Source organism: Acaromyces ingoldii (assembly GCF_003144295.1).
Source record: "Acaromyces ingoldii strain MCA 4198 unplaced genomic scaffold FA10scaffold_6, whole genome shotgun sequence".
Lineage (NCBI taxonomy): Eukaryota > Fungi > Basidiomycota > Exobasidiomycetes > Exobasidiales > Cryptobasidiaceae > Acaromyces > Acaromyces ingoldii.
The window spans coordinates 291,731-314,089 of NW_020290252.1; the positions used below are offsets into that span (position 1 = coordinate 291,731).

At 58.1% G+C, this 22,359-nt stretch overlaps 12 protein-coding genes across 12 annotated transcripts; 5 read left to right on the forward strand and 7 right to left on the reverse strand.

Moving 5' to 3' along the window:
- Nucleotides 1-49: 49 nt before the first annotated feature.
- On the reverse strand, nucleotides 50-5,340 carry FA10DRAFT_281318 (hypothetical protein). Its single transcript, XM_025523679.1, has 7 exons — nucleotides 5,045-5,340; nucleotides 4,894-4,981; nucleotides 4,690-4,831; nucleotides 4,192-4,624; nucleotides 4,051-4,122; nucleotides 3,871-3,885; nucleotides 50-3,628 (listed from the first exon to the last, which is right to left on the reverse strand). Exons 1-7 carry the CDS (start codon nucleotides 5,198-5,200, stop codon nucleotides 110-112), a joined length of 4,425 nt encoding a protein of 1,474 aa, XP_025374944.1. The 5' UTR covers nucleotides 5,201-5,340; the 3' UTR covers nucleotides 50-109.
- Nucleotides 5,341-5,529: 189 nt separating this feature from the next.
- FA10DRAFT_175777 (hypothetical protein) lies at nucleotides 5,530-6,259 on the forward strand. Its single transcript, XM_025518267.1, has one exon. It carries the CDS (start codon nucleotides 5,582-5,584, stop codon nucleotides 6,092-6,094), a length of 513 nt encoding a protein of 170 aa, XP_025374945.1. The 5' UTR covers nucleotides 5,530-5,581; the 3' UTR covers nucleotides 6,095-6,259.
- A 103-nt stretch (nucleotides 6,260-6,362) lies between these two features.
- FA10DRAFT_281319 (putative bifunctional purine ade1) lies at nucleotides 6,363-9,025 on the reverse strand. Its single transcript, XM_025523680.1, has 2 exons — nucleotides 8,342-9,025; nucleotides 6,363-8,278 (listed from the first exon to the last, which is right to left on the reverse strand). Exons 1-2 carry the CDS (start codon nucleotides 8,958-8,960, stop codon nucleotides 6,426-6,428), a joined length of 2,472 nt encoding a protein of 823 aa, XP_025374946.1. The 5' UTR covers nucleotides 8,961-9,025; the 3' UTR covers nucleotides 6,363-6,425.
- A 164-nt stretch (nucleotides 9,026-9,189) lies between these two features.
- Nucleotides 9,190-9,898, forward strand: FA10DRAFT_233793 (putative mago nashi protein; the record flags this gene model as incomplete). Its single annotated transcript, XM_025518963.1, has 5 exons — nucleotides 9,190-9,215; nucleotides 9,285-9,400; nucleotides 9,465-9,528; nucleotides 9,594-9,681; nucleotides 9,746-9,898. The coding sequence occupies 5 exons, from the start codon at nucleotides 9,190-9,192 to the stop codon at nucleotides 9,896-9,898; spliced, it is 447 nt and encodes a 148-aa protein (XP_025374947.1).
- Nucleotides 9,899-9,938: 40 nt separating this feature from the next.
- On the reverse strand, nucleotides 9,939-12,358 carry FA10DRAFT_269051 (P-loop containing nucleoside triphosphate hydrolase protein). Its single transcript, XM_025522589.1, has one exon. It carries the CDS (start codon nucleotides 12,298-12,300, stop codon nucleotides 10,012-10,014), a length of 2,289 nt encoding a protein of 762 aa, XP_025374948.1. The 5' UTR covers nucleotides 12,301-12,358; the 3' UTR covers nucleotides 9,939-10,011.
- A 229-nt stretch (nucleotides 12,359-12,587) lies between these two features.
- FA10DRAFT_281321 (hypothetical protein) lies at nucleotides 12,588-13,528 on the forward strand (the record flags this gene model as incomplete). Its single annotated transcript, XM_025523681.1, has 2 exons — nucleotides 12,588-12,982; nucleotides 13,042-13,528. Exon 2 carries the CDS (start codon nucleotides 13,052-13,054, stop codon nucleotides 13,526-13,528), a length of 477 nt encoding a protein of 158 aa, XP_025374949.1. The 5' UTR covers nucleotides 12,588-12,982; nucleotides 13,042-13,051.
- A 643-nt stretch (nucleotides 13,529-14,171) lies between these two features.
- Nucleotides 14,172-15,614, reverse strand: FA10DRAFT_175841 (hypothetical protein). The gene is made up of 4 exons (XM_025518268.1): nucleotides 14,580-15,614; nucleotides 14,339-14,499; nucleotides 14,244-14,277; nucleotides 14,172-14,183 (listed from the first exon to the last, which is right to left on the reverse strand). Exons 1-2 carry the CDS (start codon nucleotides 15,421-15,423, stop codon nucleotides 14,405-14,407), a joined length of 939 nt encoding a protein of 312 aa, XP_025374950.1. The 5' UTR covers nucleotides 15,424-15,614; the 3' UTR covers nucleotides 14,172-14,183; nucleotides 14,244-14,277; nucleotides 14,339-14,404.
- On the reverse strand, nucleotides 15,501-16,807 carry FA10DRAFT_269053 (eukaryotic translation initiation factor 3 subunit K). Its single transcript, XM_025522590.1, has 4 exons — nucleotides 16,601-16,807; nucleotides 15,906-16,372; nucleotides 15,718-15,846; nucleotides 15,501-15,649 (listed from the first exon to the last, which is right to left on the reverse strand). Exons 1-4 carry the CDS (start codon nucleotides 16,774-16,776, stop codon nucleotides 15,597-15,599), a joined length of 825 nt encoding a protein of 274 aa, XP_025374951.1. The 5' UTR covers nucleotides 16,777-16,807; the 3' UTR covers nucleotides 15,501-15,596.
- A 134-nt stretch (nucleotides 16,808-16,941) lies between these two features.
- On the forward strand, nucleotides 16,942-18,928 carry FA10DRAFT_269054 (putative RPT3-26S proteasome regulatory subunit). Its single transcript, XM_025522591.1, has 7 exons — nucleotides 16,942-17,141; nucleotides 17,211-17,630; nucleotides 17,687-18,073; nucleotides 18,135-18,339; nucleotides 18,418-18,424; nucleotides 18,492-18,578; nucleotides 18,643-18,928. Exons 1-6 carry the CDS (start codon nucleotides 16,974-16,976, stop codon nucleotides 18,547-18,549), a joined length of 1,245 nt encoding a protein of 414 aa, XP_025374952.1. The 5' UTR covers nucleotides 16,942-16,973; the 3' UTR covers nucleotides 18,550-18,578; nucleotides 18,643-18,928.
- Nucleotides 18,764-19,311, reverse strand: FA10DRAFT_175872 (hypothetical protein). The gene has a single exon (XM_025518269.1). It carries the CDS (start codon nucleotides 19,126-19,128, stop codon nucleotides 18,847-18,849), a length of 282 nt encoding a protein of 93 aa, XP_025374953.1. The 5' UTR covers nucleotides 19,129-19,311; the 3' UTR covers nucleotides 18,764-18,846.
- An 87-nt stretch (nucleotides 19,312-19,398) lies between these two features.
- On the forward strand, nucleotides 19,399-19,764 carry FA10DRAFT_215748 (hypothetical protein; the record flags this gene model as incomplete). The annotated part of the gene is made up of 1 exon (XM_025518494.1): nucleotides 19,399-19,764. A coding segment is annotated over one exon (366 nt), but the record flags the coding sequence as incomplete, so codon positions are not given.
- Nucleotides 19,765-20,403: 639 nt separating this feature from the next.
- On the reverse strand, nucleotides 20,404-22,266 carry FA10DRAFT_269056 (hypothetical protein). The gene is made up of 3 exons (XM_025522592.1): nucleotides 21,605-22,266; nucleotides 21,477-21,543; nucleotides 20,404-21,414 (listed from the first exon to the last, which is right to left on the reverse strand). Exons 1-3 carry the CDS (start codon nucleotides 22,183-22,185, stop codon nucleotides 20,485-20,487), a joined length of 1,578 nt encoding a protein of 525 aa, XP_025374955.1. The 5' UTR covers nucleotides 22,186-22,266; the 3' UTR covers nucleotides 20,404-20,484.
- Between the last annotated feature and the right edge of the window lie 93 nt (nucleotides 22,267-22,359).

The window sequence follows — 22,359 nt, forward strand, 5'->3', positions numbered from 1 at the left end:
ACAATGTCTCAATCTCCCTTCCTCGTCTGCCCAACTTCGAGTTTTGAGTGAAACAAAACAAACATGCTTATAATAATAATACGTGTGATAGTGTACAGATTGTCGCTCTTCATCGCTTGAGCTTGAGCTTAAGCTTTGGCATACCCGTGCCCGAGGAGGCTGATGGCGCAGTCGCAGGTGCAGGGGAGGGCGCGGCCTGAGGGGTCGAGGGGGGAGGTGATCCGGCCGGAGTAGCTGCGGGCGGGCTTCCCGCCCCAATTGGCCCACCGACTAGTCCTCCTCCGGCGTAGGGCGTCGCGGGCGTCATGGGACTCTGCGGGACGGAGTAGGCTGACCCATACAGCCCAGAGGAAGCATGCATCATCGGCGGTCGAGGACCTGCTCCATCTTCTGCTGACCCGGCAGCGGCAGAATCGTCTCCTGTCCCATTAGTCGAGCTCTGTGTCGGCACCATCCTCCCACTAGCACTCGAGGCAATGCTGGGCATGTTGTTTGGCGCTTGGTATTTGGGACAGCTCGTGTTGGTGCTCATGTGGCCGACCTCTCCGCACCTTCCACACCTCCGCTTCGTCTCGGTCTTGTTGAGCAGCTTCTTGGCTCCGCCTGGGATCGGGATGCCCTCCGCGGCAGCCTTTGCATTCTTGCGCTGCAGTCGCCTCTCCTGATTCTTCTTCCGCGCCCGAATCTCTTCCTCGAGACGCCTACGGCGCATCGCGTCGAGCGCTGCATCTCCGGTGGGCACCAACGATTCTGTTGTCGTCTTCTCGTCTTCGATCTGCTGGCGTTGGCGCATGTATGCGTGTATCACCGCGGGCTCCCTCACAAGCTCTGAATGCCATCGTCCATTGATCTTGCGACGAATCCGAAGAACCTTGTTTGTGTCGACGCCCATGGCACTGCTCGCTCCATCGTCAACATTTCCTCCAGGCGTGCCTGCTCTGTCCCATCCAGGTGTACCATCTCGCCGTACCGAGCCTGCTCGACTCTGCCCTCGCGCATGCAAGCCACTCTTCATGGGAGTCTGGCTTCGTGCGGCCATATCCGCTTGTTGCGCCGCAATGACATCTTCATGCGTAAGCTGGGGCGGCACAGGATTAGAGAGCGCCTTCCTTTGTGCGTCCCAAATCCTTTGGATCTCCTCCTTGTACACCTGCTGCTGCCTCGCGACGTTGTATTTGTGGCCACTCTTCTGCTCCTCCTGTTCCTGGATTGCAAGACGCTCCTCCTCTGTCTCGCCGGCTCGAACGAAGATGTCCTTCATCGAGACTCTGAGAAAGCTGAAAGCCTCGCCTCGACCTGAGGGATCGCCTTCGCCGTGGAGCTTCAACATGGCCTTGCCCTGTGTCGCATGGAGGAAGTTCTTCGTCGTGATCCAGGGCGCGAGAAGCTGCTCAACGTCCATTTTGGACTCATCGCCATCCTCGTCGCCCTCAGCCGTGCGGGTGTAGCCGGCATCGAGCAGGTGGCGCTGACCCGCTTGCATCGCTTCCGATAAGCACATGTACTCCGGCGGGAGCTTAGCCTGCAGCTCGGACTCAAGCGGTGGAACGTGACCCTGCTTGAGCTTCCAATAGCCCTGGTCCTTGTCGCCCGCGCGACGATTGTATTCCATGAACTCCTTCAGCCGCTGCCTCATCTGCAGCTCGTTCTGATCGGGAAAGTACTTCATAATACGATGGATCTTGATACGCTGTCCGACGCTATTCCTCAGGAGCCGGTAAGTGATGAGCTGCATGCGGTGCTTAAGAGCATTGGTCACCAGTCGTGCGTGTGGACCAGGGACCTGGATCAACGGGTACGTCTGCCCAACGACAAATAGATTCTTGATGTCGCGCAGGTAGTATCGTACCTCGTCCTTTGTCGTGTGCCGTACGAGTAGGAAATCCGTCTGTGAGGGCTTATGTCGGAACAGTGGTGCTCGAATCATACGATTGTAAAGCGTTGGCTGCGTCCTTCCTGGCTCAACGGAACCAAACTTCATGAAAGGCGACTCGTCGGAAACGTCCAGCACCACAGGCTCGCCCAGGTCGGCTTTGGGAATATGCTCATCTTTGGAGTCCTTCTTGCGGTAGTAGTTGACCAGCAGGCTGCCCATGCCAAGGTTCGACAGCACTGGAGGATACTCCTCCGAGTATTCGTACAACACAAACGAGCTTGTGTCCTTGAGAGTGAGGTCTCGAGTCGACTTCAGCATCTCGGCCACGTCCTTTGATCTCGACTTCTTGTCGCCCTCCTCTCGCTTCTTCTTTGACGATCGCACCTTGCTGAACTTGAGCGGAATGTTGGATGGGAATTGCATCGGCGGACGATGAAATGACCGAGCTTCGGCCTTGTTGAGTCGGGTCTTGTAGAAGGGAATCTGGAGGCGAATAGCTGGGTGAGAATGTTGCAGGTCGAGCTGGCCCAGTGTCTGACGAATACTACGTAGGCGATTCTCCTTGTTGACCTCGTAGAACAGATCATTGGAGAGATTGTAAGGGTCCAGACCGGCAGCCACACGTGCTTGACGTTGCGACATAGCAGGGGCATCGGAGCGTACGAGGGAGACGACCTTCTCGGGCTCGTCGCCCTGGGTTTCAAGCATCATTTCCGGGTCGTTCAAATCGAGGACGAGCTTCGTAAAGTCCTTGTACTTTGCTTCCGGGTGCCAAATAATGCTCCTTGTCCAATCGCCGCGGGCGAGCTCGTAGTTGAAAGGTCGGTCAATCATTATTGGAGGCCGTGAGAGGATCATGTTGGTACCATCGTCGGCGTTCCATGCAATCCGATCCTCCCAATCATCGAGATCGACGATATTCATTCCTTCTTGGCCATCAGCCTCATTCACCACTTGCTCTCTGGTCTCCTTCAGTGCCGCTCTCCGTTTCTCTTCCATTCGTTGCGCTTTCACCAGCGTCTTGACAATTGTGACCTTTCCCTTGACGTCCTGCGCAAGCGCCTTGTCATCGACAGTGTCCTCGCGGGTACTGGCAGGGATTGGGATCTCGTCTTCGCGGATCGTGCTGAACTTTGGCCTCTTCTCGACAAGTCTTCTTCGCTTGGGTGCTCGGGGTGTGAACAAGTCGGTGAAGTTGAGAATTTTTCCGGGCTCAAATCCAGGCCAGAGCTGCTTGAGGTCCGGCGGCTCTGGAGTGGGCTCCACAGGCGGAGGCGTCACAGGCCCGTCATCGTCCATTGGCTCCTCCTTGACCTTGAAGACTCTCTGAGGTGGCGGCTGCCCCACATCCTCGTCAACTTCGCCCTCCGCATCCTCATCGCCACCCTCGTCATCAAAGTCATCCACCTCGCCCCTCACTTTGGCCTGGTCCTGCTGCAGCTGTGCGAGACCCATGCGATAGTACCGGTCCCTCTCCTGCTGCTGCTGCTGCTGCTTTATCCCATTCTCCTCCTCAGCCTCCTCGCCAAGATCGCCCAAGTCCATGTCATCGTCCTCGTACCGATCATTGTAGATCTGATCCTCTTGCAGCAAGGGTCCTCCCGACGAACCAGTCTGCTTCCCCGCGACGAGGTTGCCGACGCGCTTGGAGGACGAGCCTTCAATGCCGAGGTCCGTGAGGATATGGCCCAGGGCCAGGTCGCCCAGCTGCGAGACGGCTCCTCCCTCTTCGTCCATCCGGGTCGCGTGCAGCTGGGGCGGCAGGAGTGGATTGCGGAGCCGCTTTATATAGTAGTGACTCTTGCGATGAATTCCTCCAGAAATGGAGGCTGAGCGCGAGCATACAAGGTCACGTGACACGTCCTTGACAACCATGGACGTCTGCCTACCTAGTCATGGAAGGTTCTCTATCACAACCTCGGTGCGTTCTAAATATGACAGGGTAGCTTGATCCCCAAGAAACAGAAGAAAGCCGACGTGGCGAGTGATCTTACAACAGCGCCCGATATCTACGCATGAAAGGGAAGGGTGATTTTGCACGACAAGATATTTACAGGTCCAAGGTACACCCTCCGATGAGAGCTCAGCACTCTCGAACCAATGATACAGATCAGACGTACTGTTGCTTGAGAGTCAGCTTAGTTGACACCGCTTCTTTGCAAGTCTCTACTCACCTTTCCAAAGAGGGGAATTAGTGTCTGAGCAACCGTAAAGCTGAACACGAGCTTGGGTCCGACAACAAGGATCTGTTAAGGGGCGATAAATGCCAATCAGCCGCGAGATTCCGCTGAACAAATAGAAGGCAGAAAACTGACCTTGGGTGTGAGACCCTTGAAGAAGGAGCTGAAGCCTTCGTTCTTGATCATGTCCTTGATGATGGTGACACCGCCCGTGGTGCTCTCAAAGTTGGCATTTTGGATCCTCGTCTTGACGACGTCGAGGGGGGCCGCAACGGTGATGGAGGCGACGGCACCGCCGATGGAGGCAACAAAGTTCTGCGTCCATGTCGCCTTGCCGAAGTCCTCGAGACCAAAGAGGTACTCCTTGGTGAAGGCAGACCCGCCAAAGAGCGCAAAGGAGCCGGGGGCGTTGCGGGCAGCTGTCCAGCCCCAGCCTCGGTAGAGGCTGAAGCCCTCATCAGCGACGATGCGGAGGAAACCGCGGGATCGGAAAGCCTCCGGGTTGGTCTGCCGCTTGATTTTGAGCACGTCGAGAGGCAAGAGAACGATTTCGCCAATTCCCGTCAGGCTGATGGGCATGATCTCAGCTTTCCTCCTTTTTACCTCTTGCTGCTTGAGTCAGAGAGCACTTACCTTCCCGCAGTGGCCGACATGATGCTCTTTCCATTTCGCTCGCCAAAAGTCTTTTGGAACCACGGCTTGTAGTTGTTCGTCAAAAAGTCGTTGAAGTACGGCTGGCCTCCGAATTTGTACACCCGCTGCATAATCTTGTACCCTGCTCGCCCCCGCGGGTCAGCGAACCGTGGTGAAGAGCGGGGCGGTCATAGTGAAACTCACCAGCGGCATACCCAAGACCAGGGAAGAGCGAGACAAATTTCGCACCTGCCCGAGCATTGGCCTTGTCCTTGAAGACGACCTCCATCATCTACGCAAACCACCTGAGATCAGCTTTCACTTCGACAGTAAGGATGGAAGCGCAGCTGCTGACCTTTGCACTCTTGTTCTTGTTGCTCATCAATCGCTTGGCGACTGTGTCGACCGGGTGAAAGACGAGGAGCTCCGCGACACCTGACGTGCCCGAGCCCAAGAGCCGCGCCTGGGCGGACTCGCTGTGCTTGCCTCCAGATCCAACTGGCGGCGACATCCTTTTACTTCGGCAGGGAGGGCTCCTCTATGGCGGCAGCGGCAACGTCAGGAGGCTGTGTGGTAGTGGGAGGGAACTGTAGAGAGGAGGGAGCGATACCGGAACCGACTGGAACTGGACCTTCTTTCAATCGGTGAAACCCAATCGATGCCGTCCGTCCCTCGGCGACGCTTTGACTGAGTAGTGGCTCATTTTTTTTTCACTTTTTTTTTCTCCAACTTAGTCCGTGCTGCGTTCGTGCAGGGACTTTCTTCCTGGACTGTCAACAAAAATCACGGCTAGATTTCCACGTGCGCCTATGATCCTTATTTTTTCTTTTTTCCTTCCTACTCTTGCGTTTTCTCGATCTGTTTCTTCGTCTTCAGTCAGACCGGGAGGGGAATGCCGACCAAGAAGAAGGAGAGCAAGGCCCCTGCGGCAGCTGTGCCGCTCGACAAGGGCAAAGCAAAGGCAAGCGAAATTGACGATATCTTTGGTGGGAAGACGGCACCACTGGCGGACGGGGCTGAGAAGACGAAGAAGAAGAAGAAGCAGCCCGAGCCAGCAGCGGAGAGCAAGGGCAGCGCGGCTGGAGGAAAGGAGAAGGAGGTGCCTGCCAAGAAGAGAAAGGCAGTCGATGAGATTGCAGACCCTTCTGTCTCGATTCTTGCCAAAGAGAAGAAGCAAAAGAAGAAGCAGGGAGTCTCAGAGGAAGAGCGAGATTTCATGGACTCGAGGGGCAAGAAGCGCGCCATGACAGACGACGGTCTTCGAATCTTTACGGAAAAGGAGCTGGGTATCAATGATGAATCCGGAGGTGAGTCTGGATTCTCTAGTCTTTACTCCCCACGGAGAACTAAAGACATCTCGACAGGGACACCGCTTTGCCCCTTCGACTGTGACTGTTGTTTCTGAGCCCCCATCTCATTTGTATTTGTAAATTGGCATACCATCACACCACGGACCGATCGACCAGCCCACATGTATCATGCCGAAGATGTCAGACAAAACAGCCCACTCCTTATCCCGACTCTCGCTCCCATTTCTCCAGAGCATAGTCGTCCATTAGGTGGGCTAAGAACAAGCCTTTTTCTCGCCTGCTTTCGCTATCACTCTCAGGAGGAGAGCTCGACTTTCCTCCAATGAAGAGTCATAGATAGTAGCTCGCACACATCTCTCCCTCCTTGTTCTTCATTTGCAATACAATCTAATATCATCTAAATTGCTCCATGCGCAAAGACCCACATCAGGCCCACGATTGCAACCCGTCGTAGCGGACACCCTCTCCCTTCTCAACGACACCCATCCTGACGACGTCTGTCTCGCCGCTCTTGGCCAGCGCTCGGACGACATCGTCTGCTCCGGCTTGACTGACGACGAGGACCATGCCGATGCCGTTGTTGAAGGTCCGGCACATCTCCTTTGGCTCGACATTGCCCTCGCTCTGCAGCCACTTGAAGAGGCCTGGCCGTGCCCACTTGGACACGTCGATGCGTGCGCCGAGACCGGGCGCGAGCACCCTGGGGATGTTGTCTGTGAAGCCGCCGCCTGTGATGTGCGACAGACCTCTCAAGGCCTTCCACGCCGCTTCGTCAATGTCGCTCTCGAGGCCAAGGAGCGTCGTCAGCGCCTTGACGTAGATCTTTGTCGGCGTCAAGAGAACCTCCGCCAATGTCCCCTTCTCTCCCTCTGTCACCTTCCAGGGGCATGGCCCGTCAAGCTTCGCCCCTGACCGACCGACGACCTTCCTAGCGAGGCTGAACCCATTGGAGTGCAGGCCCGAGCTCCTCAGACCCAAGAGCACGTCGCCCTCCTGCATCTCGTTGAGCTTCGGAAGCAGCCGGGCCCGCTCGACGGCGCCGACGGCGAATCCGGCCAGGTCGTAGTCCTGTCCCTCGTACATGCCTGGCATCTCAGCCGTCTCGCCTCCGATGAGTCCACAGCGTGCCTGCCGACACCCCTCGGCGATGCCACCAACGACGGACGCAGCGACGGGGACGGTGAGCTTGGAGCAGGCGTAGTAATCGAGGAAGTAGAGGGGCGCAGCACCCTGCACGATGAGGTCGTTGACCGACATGGCGACGAGGTCGATGCCCACCGTGTCGTGCTTGTTTGCATCCAGGGCAACGCGCAGCTTGGTCCCGACGCCGTCGGTTCCAGACACGAGGACCGGGTCCCTGAAGTTGACCGCCTTGAGGTCGAATACGCCACCAAAGCCGCCCAGCTTGGCATCGCAGCCCGGCCGTGCGGTGCTCTTTGCGTGGCCCTTGATGGCCTCTACCAGCTCGTTGCCTGCGTCCACGTCCACACCCGCCGACGCGTACGTCAGGCTTTCCTTTTGCGCAGCAGCAGGCTTGAGGGCCCGGTGGGCAATGTCGCGCCGCAGCGTCTTTCCCTCAAACTGAATCGCATCGACACCCTTGTATGCGAGGTCGACGGCCTCTTTGAGCGAGCTTCCGCTGGCTGAGACGGCCAGGACTCTTCCGCCAGCAGTGACGAGATGGCCCTCGCCATCGATCTTTGTGCCTGCGTGGTACACAGTGACGCCCTGGGGCAGCTGGCCCACCTCGATCCTCTTTCCCGTTGCGTACTTGCCTGGGTACCCTCCCGAGGCCAAAACGACGCTGACGGCGTGCTGGCCCTCCTTGACCTTGACCTGGACGCTGTCAAGCCTGTGCTCGGCACAGGCCAGCATGATCTCTGCCAGGTCGGCCCCGCCGCCCTCGACGTCGAGCAGCTCCAGGGCCGCCTCGGTCTCGGGATCGCCAAAGCGGACATTGTACTCGAGCACCTTTGGTCCCTCCGGCGTGACCATGAAGCCCGTGAAGAGCAGTCCGACGAAGGGGAAGCCGTCCTTGCGCATGCCTGCAATGGTTGGTGCAATGACGTCGTTTTCAATTGTCTCTTGCACGCCAGGGGCAGAGCCCTCCGGGGCAGGGGTGTATGCACCCATGCCGCCCGTGTTGGGGCCCGTGTCGCCTTCGCCGATGCGCTTGTGGTCCTGGCACGACGGCAGCGAAAAGTGGTTGAAGCCATCCGAGAACGTGAGGATGGACAGCTCGGGCCCGGTCAGTCTCTCCTCGACGAGCAACGTCGAGCCTGTGTTTCCCGTATGAGTTGCTTGCTCTCTTCGCAAACTCGCTAGACAGAGAGGCTACCCACCTGCATCACCAAAGCACTTGTCGACGAGGATCTCCTGCACGCCCTTCTTGCACTCCTCGTCGTTCTCGGGCAGCAACACGCCCTTTCCCGCTGCCAGACCGCTGGCCTTGAGGACAATCTTGCTCGCTCCACCGAGCTGCTCGACGAATGCGAGGCACTCCTTGACCTGGCTGGCATCAAAGGATTGAAAGGCAGCCGTAGGGATGTTGTGGCTGTCCATGAACGCCTTTGCAAACTGCTTTGAGCCCTCCATCTGTGCAGCCAGCGGCGAGGGTCCAAAGACGGGGATTCCCACGGCCTTGAATGCCGCCTCAACGCCGTCGACGAGGGGCTGCTCGGGACCGGGCACGCAGAGATCGATGCCGTTCTCGCGTGCCCAGGCCGTGACTTCCTGAAAGTGCGTCGAGGCAGACACCTTGACGTCCAGGTTCGAGCATCGGGCCTTGTCCAGGATGGCCGTGCCGCCATTGCCAGGGGCGCAGTAGACGTGCGCGACGCGTTTGGAGCGGGCGAGGTGCAGCGCGAGCGCGTGTTCTCGGCCGCCGCTGCCCAGCACGAGCACCTTGAGTGGCTTGGGTGCCGGCAGCAGCGCAGACAGATTCGCCTTGTCGCCAGTCATTTGTCTTTCCTTTCTCTGTTTGGCGTCGCGTTGAGGATCTGAAGGCCTGTCTTGTCTGACAGCCCTAGCCCAGACAGGAAGAAAAAGAAAAATTAAAAAACAAATAAGTTGCGAGCGTGCGTCGAGGAAACTGCACGTGGAGGGACCGATCCACTTTCTGCAGCTTCTTGGCTTCCAAAGAGACGGACAGGAAGGAAGCATCGGCAACGACGAGGACGAAGACGACGACATGAGCGACTTCTACGTCCGCTACTAGTGAGTAAATCCACATGCCATCCGCCCTGCTCGAATGCAGTCAGAGCTGACCGCTTGAGCGCACCATAGCACCGGCCATCAGGGCAAGCACGGGCATGAGTTTCTCGAATTCGAGTACTCGCGGGGACGGCTCCGGTATGCCAACAACTCAAACTACCGCAACGACAGCCTGATCCGCAAGGAGAGTGAGTATGCAAGCGATGTTATGGCCCCTAAATCTCCTTGCTGACGAAAGCGCTGCTGCTACAGTGTGGGTCAGCCCCATCCTGATCGAGCAGATCCGGGAAATTGTGAGCGAGAGCGAAATCATGAGGTGTGTACCTCTCCTCTTTAGCCTTTCCAGAGGACTACTCCGTGCTCACCGTGATGTATACACAGGGAAGACGACGCAAAGTGGCCAAAGAAGAACGTCGTTGGTCGGCAAGAGCTCGAGATTCGGTTGGGCAACGAGCATATTTCTTTCGAGGTGCGTACCATGATCTAACCTCTCCTCTCTGGCTGCATTCGCTGACCATTAGGTACATCAACAGACGGCAAAGATCAACTCGCTCGTCGACATCCAAGATAGCGAGGATCCAGAAGGGCTGCGGGTGTTCTACTACCTCATCCAGGACCTCAAGTCGCTCATCTTCAGCCTCATCAACCTGCACTTCAAGGTGAGACGAACCCCGGTGCACTATTAGACACGAACAGCGCTGACAAGAGAGGTACTCTCCCCTGTCTAGGTCAAGCCAATCTAGATCTGCCCCCTTTTTTCCTTTTTTACTCCCTCTTCATTGTACTACTGTCACTGCAACTAAGCATAGCCCTGGCCGCTCCTCTGCTTCTTGCGCTTGTTGCCCTTGAAGTGCTTCTTGCCTGCATTCATGCCAGCCGGCGGCTGCGTCGACGACGAGCCGTCGGCCTTGGTGGCAGCAGCCGTGCCGTCGGGATTGATGCGTCCCCTCAGCGCGTCCGTTGCCGGCCTGGCTCTACCCTTGTATGCAGGCCTTGCCGATGCTCCACTGTCGAAGAAGGCCCGGTCGAGAGCCGAGCTCTTTTTGCCCTGCGGCGCCGGCGCTGGCACGAGGCCATCGCCGTTGAATGACTCGAGGCCAATGTCGTCGAGGTCCTGTCCCTCTTCGATTGTCTGCTCGCCGCTTGGGACGGCAGCAGTGGGAGCAAAGCGTCTGCCGGCCAGTGCTGCGCGCGCCCGTGCCCGCTGCGCCGCATTGAAGTCGTCGGGGTCGGTACCTGGCGGCGGGTGCGCAAAGAGGAGCTTGGCATTGACGTAATCCTTGAGCACATAGCGCGCCGCCCTCGACTCGTCGGGGTTGCCCTGGCCCTGGCGTGCAAAGCCGCGCGCAATCGCATACGCCGTGAGGAGCTCCAGGCCCGTCGGCTCGCCTGACCCGCCCTCTTCGGGGTGCTCGACCTCGATGCGAAAGCCGTAGGTGCCCTCGATGACGTCCTTAGGGATCCGTCGCGCGACGAGCTCGGCCGGTGCTGTGTATTCTCGCATCTGATCGATGGGGAGTACGCCGTCGACGACGAGGTCTGCGCTCGTCGTGGCAAACTGGGGAAAGACGAGACCGGGACAATCGCAGAGCGTCACGCTAGGCGACAGCGCAATCGTCTGGAAGTGCTTCGTGTGTCCCGGCGTGGACGAGACCGAGACCTTCTTCTCGCCCAGCAGCGCGTTGATCGTCGACGACTTGCCCACGTTGGGGTAGCCGACCAGCCCGACGACGAGCTTGGTGGGGACTCCGTGCTCGGGCGTCTCAAAGTCCTGCAGCGGAGGAGCGCGAGCCATGAAGAGCTCCTCGAGCTCGAGGACATTGAGGACCCGGGTGGGGTCGTTTGCTTTCTTGTTGGCCTCGGTGCCGTCGGCGGCATCCTTGAGTGCGCCTGCGCCTGCCGCTGTCTCTGCTGCCGCCTCGACGGTGTTGTCCATGCCTCCCGCGGCCCTCTCTCTCTGCAGCGTCTGCTCAATCACCTTGCGGTTGGCCTCGAGTACATGCTCGGCAGCCTCCTGGCCAACAAGCGGCTTGGCATCGCGCGCGCCGAGGTCGACGGCCTTGGCTTCTCGGCTGAGCTGTCGAACTCCTTCGTCTTCCTCGTCCTCGTCTTCAGCTTCGTCTTCATCTTCATCGTCTTCGTCGCTCTCTCCGTACTCTGCTCGCCTGGCCGCCAGCGCCTCTGCCTCTGCGCGCGCAGCCTGGAGTGCCGCTGCATTGGCTGCACTGAAAAAGGCGTACTCGATGCCGTGCTCTTCAAAGTAGCGAGCCCACTCCTGCCGCTGCCCTTCGTCGAGCAGGTCTGCCTTGTTGATAAGCAGTAGGTTCTTTCTCTTTCCCTTTTTTGACGGCGACGATGACGACGAGGACGTCGAGGGTGCCGTCTCATCCTCATCCTCATCGTCCTCTTCCTCTTCTCCCTCGCTGTCGCCCTCTGGAGCAGGCCCACCCAGGCGGACGGGCATGTTGTCCACGTAGTCTTCCAAATCCTCGCATCTGAATCGCAGCGGGTTTCGGGCATCCACAATCTGCACTACGAGGTGGCTCCGCTCGACGACACGCCACAGCTGTCGCCAAACCTCGAGGTTGCGCTCAAAGGGCGTCAGCACAAAGTTTTGTGCCTCTGTCAGCTCGGCCAGGCCGCGGCGCCAGTCGAGAAAGGCATCGGCCTCGGCGCGCCGCAGCTGGTCCTTTGTCGTCTTGTCATTCCAGGCGGGCCGCCGTGGGACGCGCAGCCGCTTGCGGTTACCCGCCTGCCGCCTCAGCACCTCCTTTTCCTCCTGGCCGCTGAGCAGAAAGGGGTTGTGCCGCCGGGCCTTGCCCTGGCCCAGCGCAGCGTCTGGCGCCTGGACGACCGAGACGTTTCTCCGCTCCGCCGTAAAGTCAGCCTCGGCGAGCTGGGCCGTGCTGAGAAACTCTTCGAGGTCGCCCTGGTGCGTCACACTCTCCAGCCCGGGCCCGCCGGAGCGGGGATTGGCGAGGTCAGTCGTGTGGAACGACGAGTGGGGCCGGCTCGCCGCCTCCTTGTTTCGACGATTGATCAGCGCCCGGCCGAGCCCGACATTCTTTTTGCTCTCGGGAAGCGGCATCGTCCACTTTTCTTTCTTGTCTCGACGTAGTGGAAGAAGCTCTTTTTTTGGTCTTCTTCGTTCAAAATTGATCAGGCAAGAGAGAAAGTCACGAAAATTTTAAGAGGTGGAGAAGACTCCACGTGTTTGTCGACGGGTCCGACGTCGCGCGACGTCGACACCGTGCAATGATGACCTGAGAACGGCAATGTCGAGGACGAAAGCCGACCGAAAGATGTCCGTCGCTTTGATGAGAACTTCATCAAGGGATTTTCCAAAAAGGAGTACAGTACCTCCCCTGACCGACCGGAAAAGGCGCGCGGATTTCATCAACCTTTCTTCAAAATTGAGCACGTCCACATGAAGCCGTCATTTCGCCGAGACTGAGCATTCGCAGAGAGCATCATGAAGATTGATGAGGCCCTTCATGTCCGAGATAGGAATTTTCCTTGCTGTGCAGTCGCGGGATAGCGAGGAGCTAGCAGTACATGCTGACAGACGCGGGCTACTCTCGTAGTCGATAAGACTGTGGGTCTGCGTCGTCGTAGACGAGACGACGAAGCTAGGTATAAAACAGGGTCGCGGAGGTCGAGCAGACACATCTCCCTCATCCCCTCCTAATCCCCTTCCCAGAAGATCAAGCCCTCCCAGCCACTCACCCTCTCCTCCAGCTCTCAGCCCTCCCACGATACACACTGCCCTAGTGAGCTCAAACTTCGAAAAATCTGAAGTAATGATCCCCGAACTGACGCGCGACGACAGCTACACCGTCATGAAGCTTCTCCTCCAGGCACCTTTTCTCGCATTCGTCGGCCTTGTCAGCCTGGCTGGGCTCGTCAGTGCCGCTTTCGACACCTCTGCCTCGTCTGCCGATCTGGCGCGCCACTCTCCCTCGCTTACGGAAAGCCTCGCCAGCCTCCATGCCAACCTCGACCTGGCCCTCAAGCTCGGCTTGGACCTCGGACACGGAGATCTGTGGGGCCTCGGCGACCCCACCAAGCAAGAAACGGACGCACCCAAGGGCTACAAAGGCGAATACACTGATGGCAGCGACTACGGCCATCAGAAGGAGGACGTCTATCGCCGTCATTCCAGCGACGAGGGAAGCCTCCTGGACATCGTAGCCAATCTCAATGCACGCATCGAGGCCGCTCTCAAGCTCAAGGCCAAAGTCGACCTCGACGCTGGTATCGGTGTCGACGTGGGCCGTCGTCACCTCGAGCGTAAGCGCGGCTCTCACAAGAATTAAGACTGCCTAGCCGGTCCGTCTTGCGCTTACTTCAGCGTCCCAGCTCACGGTCACAACAGCCCTCATCAATCCACATCTCTTACACGCTAGACAACCAGTCCAGCCCCCCACATAATTTTCCCAAGTCAATAACAACATGCGTGAACTGATCCCTCGTTCTGCTCTGGTGTGCCCTTGTTCACGGCCCTCTCCTGAGAGGGGTAGCGACGGTGCAGATCCCCAAGCTTCGGCTCTCGGCGTACACAGCCCAAGCCGCCCAGCGGCGTACGATCTGCACGACATATACAGTCGGCAATGCAAGCAAAGATTTAAAACCTAAGCAGCCGGCACAGAGAGGGCCAAAACAATGATATTTGCAGGCTAGCGAAAGCCACAAATGCTCCATTGTTGCACCACGAAGCTCCCCTCGATCGAATCACGACCCCCTTGATGTTTCAACGAGGACCACCGAACGTATTACTACTACTACTACACTACTACACTTCTCCTACCGGAAAGAGGGACCTTGCGAGGGCGAGGCGATATTTTTAGTCGACTTTTTGAACACCGCTGAGCGTTGGTGCCTAGGTTTCTGTTTGTCAAGCGCTATTTTCGGTTTAGCGCTGCCTCCTTGTCGGCAAGGCTACGCTAGTTTGTGCTTGCAGCGCTGCAATTACTGCCAGGGGAAAAAGATCAGAGGAGGCGCCTTGCAAGAAGCTTGACAAAAGGTGCTGACACCTGCCAACCTGCCTGTCAGTCCAGTCGTGTTGCTAGTTCGAAGAGTAGTAGTCAGTAGTAGTAGTAGTAAATATTCGTGATGTGAGGGTGCACCAGAAGTAGGGGTCGATGGGAGACGCAAGCTATATAAGCACCACCATCAACGGTGTCTCTCCATCCTCATCTCAGCAGCTCGGTCTTCCTTGCCCTTCTCCTCTGTATCCTTGGTCTCTGTCCGCCTCGCAGTTGCAGTCTCGTCCATTCATCAACCTCTTCTGGTAAAGAGGCGCCCGGCACATAACATTTGCATCAGTCAGCATCCAGCATCATCCCATCTCCCCATCAGCATACATACTAGAAAGATGACTTCGCTCGTCCCCTCTTCTCTTTCGCTCGGCAGCGCCGCGCCCTCGTTTGCACTCCTCACGACGTTTGCCGCCGTCGTCTTCCACACCTCCCCCTCCGTCTCGGCAAAGTCGTGCAAGGCCAAGTCGGGCTCGCGCAGGCGCTCCCACTCGGACAGTGCAGAGACACCGGACAACGTCCAGAAGCCAGCCTACACGGGCGCCGAGAGCGTCCAGAGCAGCAAGCCAACGTCGTCGCCACCGTCGTCGTCGTCGTCGCAGGGCAAGAAGCCCAAGCAGACCTCCAAGGGAGCAAAGAAGACCAAGTCCAGCAAGTCTGGCAAGTCTGACGAAGACGACAAGGACGACAAGTCTGACAAGTCTGACAAGTCTGACAACAACGACGATGAGGAGAGTGACGAAACCAAGAAGGGAAAGGGCGCCAAGCCGGCAAAGAGCTTTGTCAAGAAGCGCAGGGGTGTGCGCGTCGAGCTCGATGCTCAGCAGGAGCAGCAGCAGGGCCAGAGCAGCGACGAGCAGGGAGACGACGAGAAGCAGAGCGAGGGCAAGCAGAGCAAGCAGGACAAGCAGGACAAGCCCAAGCAGCAGCAGCAGCAGCAGAGCAAGGGAGGCAAGGACACCAAGAAGGGAAACAGCAAGGACACGCAGGCCAAGGGAGGAAAGGACGCAAAGAAGGGAAGCGACAAGGTCAAGCAGGCCAAGGCGCAGGCGGAGCAGCAGCAGAACGAGGCTAGGTTCGTCTATGACGTCGACCCGGCTAACCACCCTCTTCCTTGAGAGGCAATGCTCTGAGCAACGGCTGGTCCGCTGTCTTAATCCACCTTTCCCCTCCATAGCTCTTCTTTGTAGCGTCCCCAGCTAGCTGGACCCTGCTGTTTTCTTCAAATTCGGAGCTGGCTCTCCTTTCTTCTCGGTGTTGAACATCATCCAATGAATGATTCGTCTCTTTTTTTCCTTTGAAAGGTGCAATGGGTAGTGGTACAGAGAACATCGGACAGAGAAGGAATCTATGCCGCACGCAACACGGGCGTCTGGGCCTGCGAGAGGAACTTTGTGAGCTCTGCCAGGGAGGAAGCGAGAGTGAGCCGATAGAGCACAAGCAGAAAGAACGCGCGTCTTCACACTCACGGTCCAGCTGGATGTCCTCGCGGATGACCGTCGCCTTGACCTCATTGTCCGCGTTGATGGGCACATGGACCTTGTCACCCTCGATGCGCCACTCCGGCTGCGTCTTCATGAATGTCGCCAGCTCGTTCCCTTGAATTGACACTGGTCAGCTTGAGCTCAGTGAGACCATGAAACGAGGGGAGACTCACCACTGAGGTCGAGGTAGCTCCCGAGCCGGTCAGTGCTGATTTGCGTGAAGGCACTCTTGACGCTGTGCAGCGCCACTCTCCTGACGGCGTCCTCAAAGCCATTGACATTGGCAGCGTGTTGCCTCACGTCTTGGTACTCTTGCGACTTGTACGCCTCCCAAAAGGCCCGGAAGCGCGCAGAGAGGAGCAACGACGACAGCTGGGCCAGCCGCGCCATCAACGGGTCGGACAAGTGCCCAGCCGAGGGAGCGGCCTGCGCCTTGGCATTCTCCTCGGCGGCCGCAGCTTTCTCCTCTTCGGTAGCCTCTTCGGGAAGCGCGGCAGCAGGCTGGGGGATCACGTCGACGGGCGCCTCGCCAAGAAGGGCGATGCAGAGGTTGAAGTCGGGGAAGGGCGCCGCGGTGAGGGCCTTGAGAAGGACCGAGATGACAATCGAGTAGTCAAAGTCGGCGGGGTTGAACTGGAAGCTGTTATCGGCCAGAAATTGTCAGCCATTGCTCGCCAAGAATCAACGTCAAAAAGAGACAACGACGCAATCAGATAGAGCTAATATAACCAGGAGCCTCACAGAAGGTCGGGGCTTCACTCCCAACCAGCTCGACTCTCCCACCGACCGATATAATCGAGCGATGAGGGTTCCGGATATTCCTTCATCTCGAGAAGAGGGCAGGCAGACGTGGAACGCAGGCACTCACAGCTTCAGAATGGCCAGGTTGGCCAGGCAGTCGTACTCGCCCGTCTCGAGCTGGTGGGAAAGGTACTCGCTCAGTGCCGTCAGATTCTGCGGGTTGTACCGGTCCACGCCCGAGATGATGTGCTCGATCTCGCCTGGCCGCGTGGGAGGCGTCGCCCATTCTGATGCCGTCGTCATGTTGGTCTGAAGCAGGAGTAATTGCGTCAATCCGTTCAGTCTGTTGAAGAGAGGAGCTTCAGGCTTGAAACTTCGAGGAAGGTCGCAGGCAGGAAGAAAATCACGTGACGCAGCTCCGTCGTGACCGACCTGTTGGCTCCTTGGACGCGCGGCTCTGATCACTCCACCCACTGTGTGACATATCGAGAGACGACAAGATGGAGGAGCTCGGGATTCAGATGAAGCGGGAGGAGCCCACATTTGAGGATGCCGTCGCCGAGAAGACGGCTATTCACCAGGAGATGCAACAGGAGGAGGACACGTTTCTGCGGTTCAAGAAGCTCCAGCAACACCTCGAGTTTCTGAGCACGATGGAGGACTACGTGGTGGGTGTGCCCCACTTTCGACCTGGTGTTGTGAAGATAGTCGTGGGCTGACACAGCACGTACTTGCAGAAAGATGAGCAGCGAAACCTGAAGAGGGAACTTGTCCGCGCGCAAGAGGAGGTCAAGCGCATTCAGTCGGTGCCCCTCGTCATTGGCCAATTCCTCGAGCCAATCGACCAACACACAGGCATTGTTGGGTCCACGACGGGGTCTAATTACGTCGTCAGGATCCTCTCGACTATTGACAGGGAGCTTCTGAAGCCCAACAGCTCCGTCGCCCTGCATCGTCACTCCAACAGCCTCGTCGATGTCCTGCCCCCAGAGGCAGACAGCAGCATCTCGATGCTTGGACAGGACGAGAAGCCGACAGAGACATACGGAGACATTGGTGGAATGGACATTCAGAAGCAGGAGATCAGAGAGGCCGTCGAGTTGCCGCTGGTGCAGGGAGATCTTTACAAGCAGATTGGCATCGACCCACCGCGTGGTGTGAGTATTGTGTACACTCTCCTTCTATCATTCGCCCGCTGAGACCAGAAGCACAGGTCCTTCTGTACGGCCCACCGGGAACGGGAAAGACGATGCTGGTCAAGGCTGTGGCCAATGCGACGACGGCTTCTTTCATCCGAGTGGTGGGGTCAGAATTCGTGCAGAAGTATCTCGGCGAGGGTCCGCGAATGGTGAGGGACGTGTTCCGGCTGGCAAGGGAGAACGCGCCGGCAATCATCTTTATCGACGAGATCGACGCCATTGCTACAAAGCGCTTCGACGCACAGACAGGTGCCGACCGAGAAGTGCAGCGAATCCTGCTCGAGCTGCTCAACCAGATGGACGGCTTTGACCAGGGCAGCAATGTCAAGGTCATCATGGCCACCAACCGTGCCGACACGCTGGACCCTGCGCTGCTTCGGCCTGGCCGTCTGGACCGAAAAGTGAGTCGGCTGAGTATATAGATTCTGCAACAGCCCGGCTAACCCGCGAGAGCAATGACAGATCGAATTCCCGCTGCCCTCGCGGCGAGAGAAGCGGTTGATCTTCCAGACGATCACAAGCAAGATGAATTTGTCGCCCGACGTGGACTTGGAAGACTATGTCTCACGGCCGGACAAGCTGAGCAGTGCAGAGATCGCCTCGATTTGCCAGGCTGCTGGCCTCAAGGCCGTGAGGAGCACGAGATATGTCATTATCCCGGCCGACTGTGAGTTTATTTTTTCAGCCTCGTTGCTTTTCTTCTTTTTCGCAAAACTGACTTTTTCTTCTCTTCTCCCAACTTCAGTCGAAGAGTGGGTTGCCCTTTTTACAGTCGCGTTCGACTGCAAAAGCTGTGTACTGACTCTTACTTCTGCACAGCGCCTGGAAGCAGGTCGTCAAGCGGAGCGACGACAGCAAGATGGAGTTCTACCAGTGATCTGGCTGGGACTCGCGTGTATTGTAGCAGTGAGTGCGCGACGAGTCTTCTCTTACTCTTCGCCGTGCTCGATGCTGACGAGTGCCTCGCCAGCATTTTCATCAATTGAGAGAAGTATATCATCGATTTGACTGCTGGAGGCACATGAGAGAAACCCGCCTTATCACTTTACTCAAAAGAGGATGATCAGACCTCTTCATTGAGCTTGTAAAGCGCGGGAAGATTGACGGCCGCTTTACTCACAGCGACGGATCAGTAGATGATGTCGACTGTCCTATAAGTTTCTATGCTCAGTGCCTACATTTGTGCAATCTCCATGTGCTCCTCATCTGCAATGACAGAAGGACTCTTTCTCTCTCGCCTTGTCTTCTTTTTGTCGTGGAATGGAGACGAGTCGAGCATGCGTTGATTAGTAACTGGCCGAATCAAAATGAAGAATCGGAGAGAAGGGGACTTCGAAGATGCGCACTCGCTGAGCGCGAAAATCCGAAAAAGTGGAAAAATAAAGAACTGCGCGCGCCATTCTTCTTTTACTGTCCTGCAACGCACCAACGGGGCGACGAGATAGACGAGGGGCATTATTAGAGGAGATAGGCGAGCGAACGGCGCATCGCATCGTCCTGTCCTTTACGAAAAGAGCGAGCGAGCGAGGCCGCATCCCACGAGCGGCGTAAAGTGGAGGGGAGAGGCGTAGAAGGTCCAGCTCGCGAAAGATGGTGCAGACGTACGAGCAGCGCTCCACCCTCGAGTGAGTATACGTGTGCTCCTTTCCCCCCTGCGCTGAGGTCGCCTTGGCTGAGCTCAGAGGTATTATGCAACAGCATCCCGTATGCGATCTTGTGCCCCGTCTACTTTCTGCGCTACCCCAACCCGCTCGCGTCGCACGTCATCTCTGTCGATGTGCTCTCGCGCGACATTGTGCGGAGGCCGGATACACGGGGAGCAGGGGCAGGGGAGGAGCAGTGGCGACACGTTCTCAAGACGACGCGACTGATTCTGAAGAGGGGCACGCTGCCGAGCTGGGCGCCGCGGGGCATCATCAAGAATGCAGAGAGCTGGGTGCTGGAAGAGACCGAGGTGGACCTGGACCCGCCAGGCCCATCGCCAACAGAGGCAGGGGGCAAGGGCAAAGGACGGGAGTTCAGCGTCTGGACGAGGAACCTGGACCACACGCACGTCATGGCTGTCACGGAGCGCACCACGTACCGGGAGCAAGTGGCCCAAGAACAAGGGTCTGCAGGGACATCGTATAAATCGTGCTTCGACATCACCTCGGACGTCGCGCTGCTCCACAACCGCATCGAGCGCTTCGGGCTTAAACGAGTCGTGACGCACGCCGACACATCAAGAGTGGGCCTGCTCGAAACACAGCAGAGGTTCATCGACGCACAGCTGGGGAGGCTGCCGGCGGGCGCGGCCTCAGCAGCGGCCTCAGCAGCAGCAGCAGCAGGAAGGGTTGCAGAAAAGGGCGGCGACATCGTCAAGGCTGGGCAGCCGTCAAAGAAGCAGCGGCTGGTTGCGGCACTCCGTCCGCCATTCCTCGATGGCGACTTTGTGGGACCCATTGCGCGCATGAAGCTCCGATTCGCAGAGGTCCGGGGCTGGTGGGGCGGGCTCGTCCGCGGCGGCACTGCGAGTGAGGAGGGCAGAAAGGCGAGGAGCACCTCGGCCTATGGCGACGAGGTCGAGCGGGACCTCACGCCAACCGAGAGACTGAGAAAGAGGTTCTTCTTCAACTTGCAGCGGGCGGGGCAAGACGAAGGGAGACGAGACGACGAAGAAGCGTAGCGCAGAGACGACGACTGTTGCACGTTAGCCTAGCATTGCACGCACTGTACCATTACTACTATAAATGCACTCTGTTTCTAATTCCACTCCACGGCGATGGCCATATCAGCCTCGCCTTGCTCCCTTGCTATAACAATACATTGCTCTCTAGAAGCCCAACGACGCCCGCAGCTCGTCCTCCATGCCCCGGAGGTCCTTGTCCGTGGGCACCTCTTTGCCCTCGCTCCTCAGCTTGGCGTTGCGCTCCTCCTCGAGCGACTTGAGCATCTCTGCGTGCTGCCGCCGCTTCTCCACCTCGCCCTCCTCCTCCTTGTCCACCTTCCACGCTTCACCACTCTCCATTGCGCGCCGCTCGTCGTCACTGAGGCCCGCCAGCTCGCGCTCGCAACGCACGCATGCACATGGCCCAAACATGTATTCTCGCCAGAGCAGCAGCCGGCGCCGGGCCAGCGACAGGCTGGGGTCCTGGTACGTGATGAAGAGCTCCTCGCCCGGCGCGATGGCTCGCCGGGCCACGACGGCGACTTTTGTCGCCTGCCGGATGCCTGCGCGCGGGTGGGGCGGGTGCGTGACGCCGACGTTGGGTTCGCAGGCGTGGTTGAGGTGCGAGTGGACGAGGTACATGCCGCCCTGCGCCTCGGTATTGAGGTTCGAGCGGCCGAGGTAGGCGAGAAACGTGTCCCAGGACAGAATCCTCTGCGAGATGTCTGCAGGGAATGACGAACGGATCGGGTAGCGGCCCTTTTGCGGCGTCGCAGGGTGCGGGTCAAGGCCAAGGACGAGAAGACGGTGGCCCTCCTTCATGGCCGAGAGAAAGCTTTCCCGCTCGATGGACCAGCCCGGATTCCGGCATCGCCGCTCGAGTTCCGAGATGGTGGCAAAGGCATCAAAATGGGCCAGTGTCTCCTCCAGACTCGCAGCGTCGGGCTGAGAGGAGGTCTTGGATGATGACGACGACGATGGCGCGGCGAGAGAGGGTGGTGGGTGCGAGGAGTGCGTGAGGAGAATGCGGCAGAGGATGCGCGCGACCATCGAGAGCGAGAGCCAGCGGTGGACCGAGACATACTTGTTGAAGGGCTGTTGAACATATCTCTTGGTGAGTCGGACATGAAAAGTCGAGGACTGTACGGACAACTCACCTTGATTGAAGGGTTCTGGCCGGGACAGAGGAGCGTGTGGTGCAGCGACTGCGCCTTGCTCTGGCATCTGCCACACATCACGGTGATTCAGCAAGAGACGCAATCAGCAAGAACGAAACTCTACTCACAGCCTGCTGCAGAAGCGGGCACTGCAGTCCTTTTGCCCACAGGCCACATTAAGGGAGCTGGACGCGACGGGAAGAAAGCATTGGGTGCAGAGCTCGCCCGAGGCGACCTGATTGTATGCGTGTGCAGGTGGCGCAGCGACAAAGGCCTCTTCTGTAAATAGTGTCTCGCCTTCTTTGAACTCTCTGTCTGCCACGAGTCCCTTTCCCTTGACCTCGTCAAAGTAGACGGCGCGGACGCCAGACGGCATGGGCACATCCTTGTCGAGGCGCGACGATGGGATCGTCGAGTCGCCCTTCTTCGTCGACCCTCCGCTCTTCTTTTTCTTCTTGCTGCTGCTACTGGTCCCGTTCCCATTCGCCGCCGGCTCGGTCTGGGCCTCTGATGACGAGGCATCGCCCCACTTGAGCCCGGCCTGCTTGAGGATCGTCTTGAGGCGCTTCTCGCTCAACGTCCACTCCGGGTTCTCCTTCAGGATCTGCGCACAAAGCTTGCCGATCCCCAGCGACTCGTTCGCACCGAGCGCTGCCTTTGCGGCCTCGGCAACATCGCCCTCGCCCGGGCTCACCTTGCCGTCTGTCATGCCCTCTCGACTGTCGTCCGACTTGCTTCTGCTTCTGCTTCTTCTTCGCAATGAAACACCAAAAAAATCACCAAAAAGTTCAGGACGGGCTTGAATTCCCACGTGGTGACATATGTCCGTGCGCGGCCGGCTTTCACGAAAGGCCGGGCCCCGCGGTAGACCTGTCGTCGTCAG

Bases quoted from the DNA above. Each gene is read 5' to 3' on its own strand.
- FA10DRAFT_281319 (XM_025523680.1), bottom strand. From the start codon at position 8,960: ATGACTGGCGACAAGGCGAATCTGTCTGCGCTGCTGCCGGCACCCAAG. The intron at 8,279-8,341 runs GTGGGTAGCCTC...CGGGAAACACAG, and splicing joins CAAGTGCTTTGGTGATGCAG to GCTCGACGTTGCTCGTCGAG.
- FA10DRAFT_281318 (XM_025523679.1), bottom strand. From the start codon at position 5,200: ATGTCGCCGCCAGTTGGATCTGGAGGCAAGCACAGCGAGTCCGCCCAG. The intron at 4,832-4,893 runs GTGAGTTTCACT...GGGGGCGAGCAG, and splicing joins TGGTCTTGGGTATGCCGCTG to GGTACAAGATTATGCAGCGG. The intron at 4,123-4,191 runs GTCAGTTTTCTG...GCCCCTTAACAG, and splicing joins TCAAGGGTCTCACACCCAAG to ATCCTTGTTGTCGGACCCAA.
- FA10DRAFT_269056 (XM_025522592.1), bottom strand. From the start codon at position 22,185: ATGACAGACGGCAAGGTGAGCCCGGGCGAGGGCGATGTTGCCGAGGCC. The intron at 21,544-21,604 runs GTGAGTAGAGTT...GATGTGTGGCAG, and splicing joins GCCCGCTTCTGCAGCAGGCT to ATGCCAGAGCAAGGCGCAGT. The intron at 21,415-21,476 runs GTGAGTTGTCCG...TATGTTCAACAG, and splicing joins GCCAGAACCCTTCAATCAAG to CCCTTCAACAAGTATGTCTC.
- FA10DRAFT_175777 (XM_025518267.1), top strand. From the start codon at position 5,582: ATGCCGACCAAGAAGAAGGAGAGCAAGGCCCCTGCGGCAGCTGTGCCG.
- FA10DRAFT_269051 (XM_025522589.1), bottom strand. From the start codon at position 12,300: ATGCCGCTTCCCGAGAGCAAAAAGAATGTCGGGCTCGGCCGGGCGCTG.
- FA10DRAFT_269054 (XM_025522591.1), top strand. From the start codon at position 16,974: ATGGAGGAGCTCGGGATTCAGATGAAGCGGGAGGAGCCCACATTTGAG. The intron at 17,142-17,210 runs GTGGGTGTGCCC...ACGTACTTGCAG, and splicing joins GCACGATGGAGGACTACGTG to AAAGATGAGCAGCGAAACCT. The intron at 17,631-17,686 runs GTGAGTATTGTG...CCAGAAGCACAG, and splicing joins GCATCGACCCACCGCGTGGT to GTCCTTCTGTACGGCCCACC.
- FA10DRAFT_175841 (XM_025518268.1), bottom strand. From the start codon at position 15,423: ATGGAGGGGAAAGGTGGATTAAGACAGCGGACCAGCCGTTGCTCAGAG. The intron at 14,500-14,579 runs GTATGTATGCTG...CCTCTTTACCAG, and splicing joins CGAGCGAAGTCATCTTTCTA to AAGAGGTTGATGAATGGACG.
- FA10DRAFT_175872 (XM_025518269.1), bottom strand. From the start codon at position 19,128: ATGCCCCTCGTCTATCTCGTCGCCCCGTTGGTGCGTTGCAGGACAGTA.
- FA10DRAFT_269053 (XM_025522590.1), bottom strand. From the start codon at position 16,776: ATGACGACGGCATCAGAATGGGCGACGCCTCCCACGCGGCCAGGCGAG. The intron at 16,373-16,600 runs GTGAGTGCCTGC...GGCCGATAACAG, and splicing joins AACCTGGCCATTCTGAAGCT to CTTCCAGTTCAACCCCGCCG. The intron at 15,650-15,717 runs GTGAGTGTGAAG...CCTCCCTGGCAG, and splicing joins CGAGGACATCCAGCTGGACC to AGCTCACAAAGTTCCTCTCG.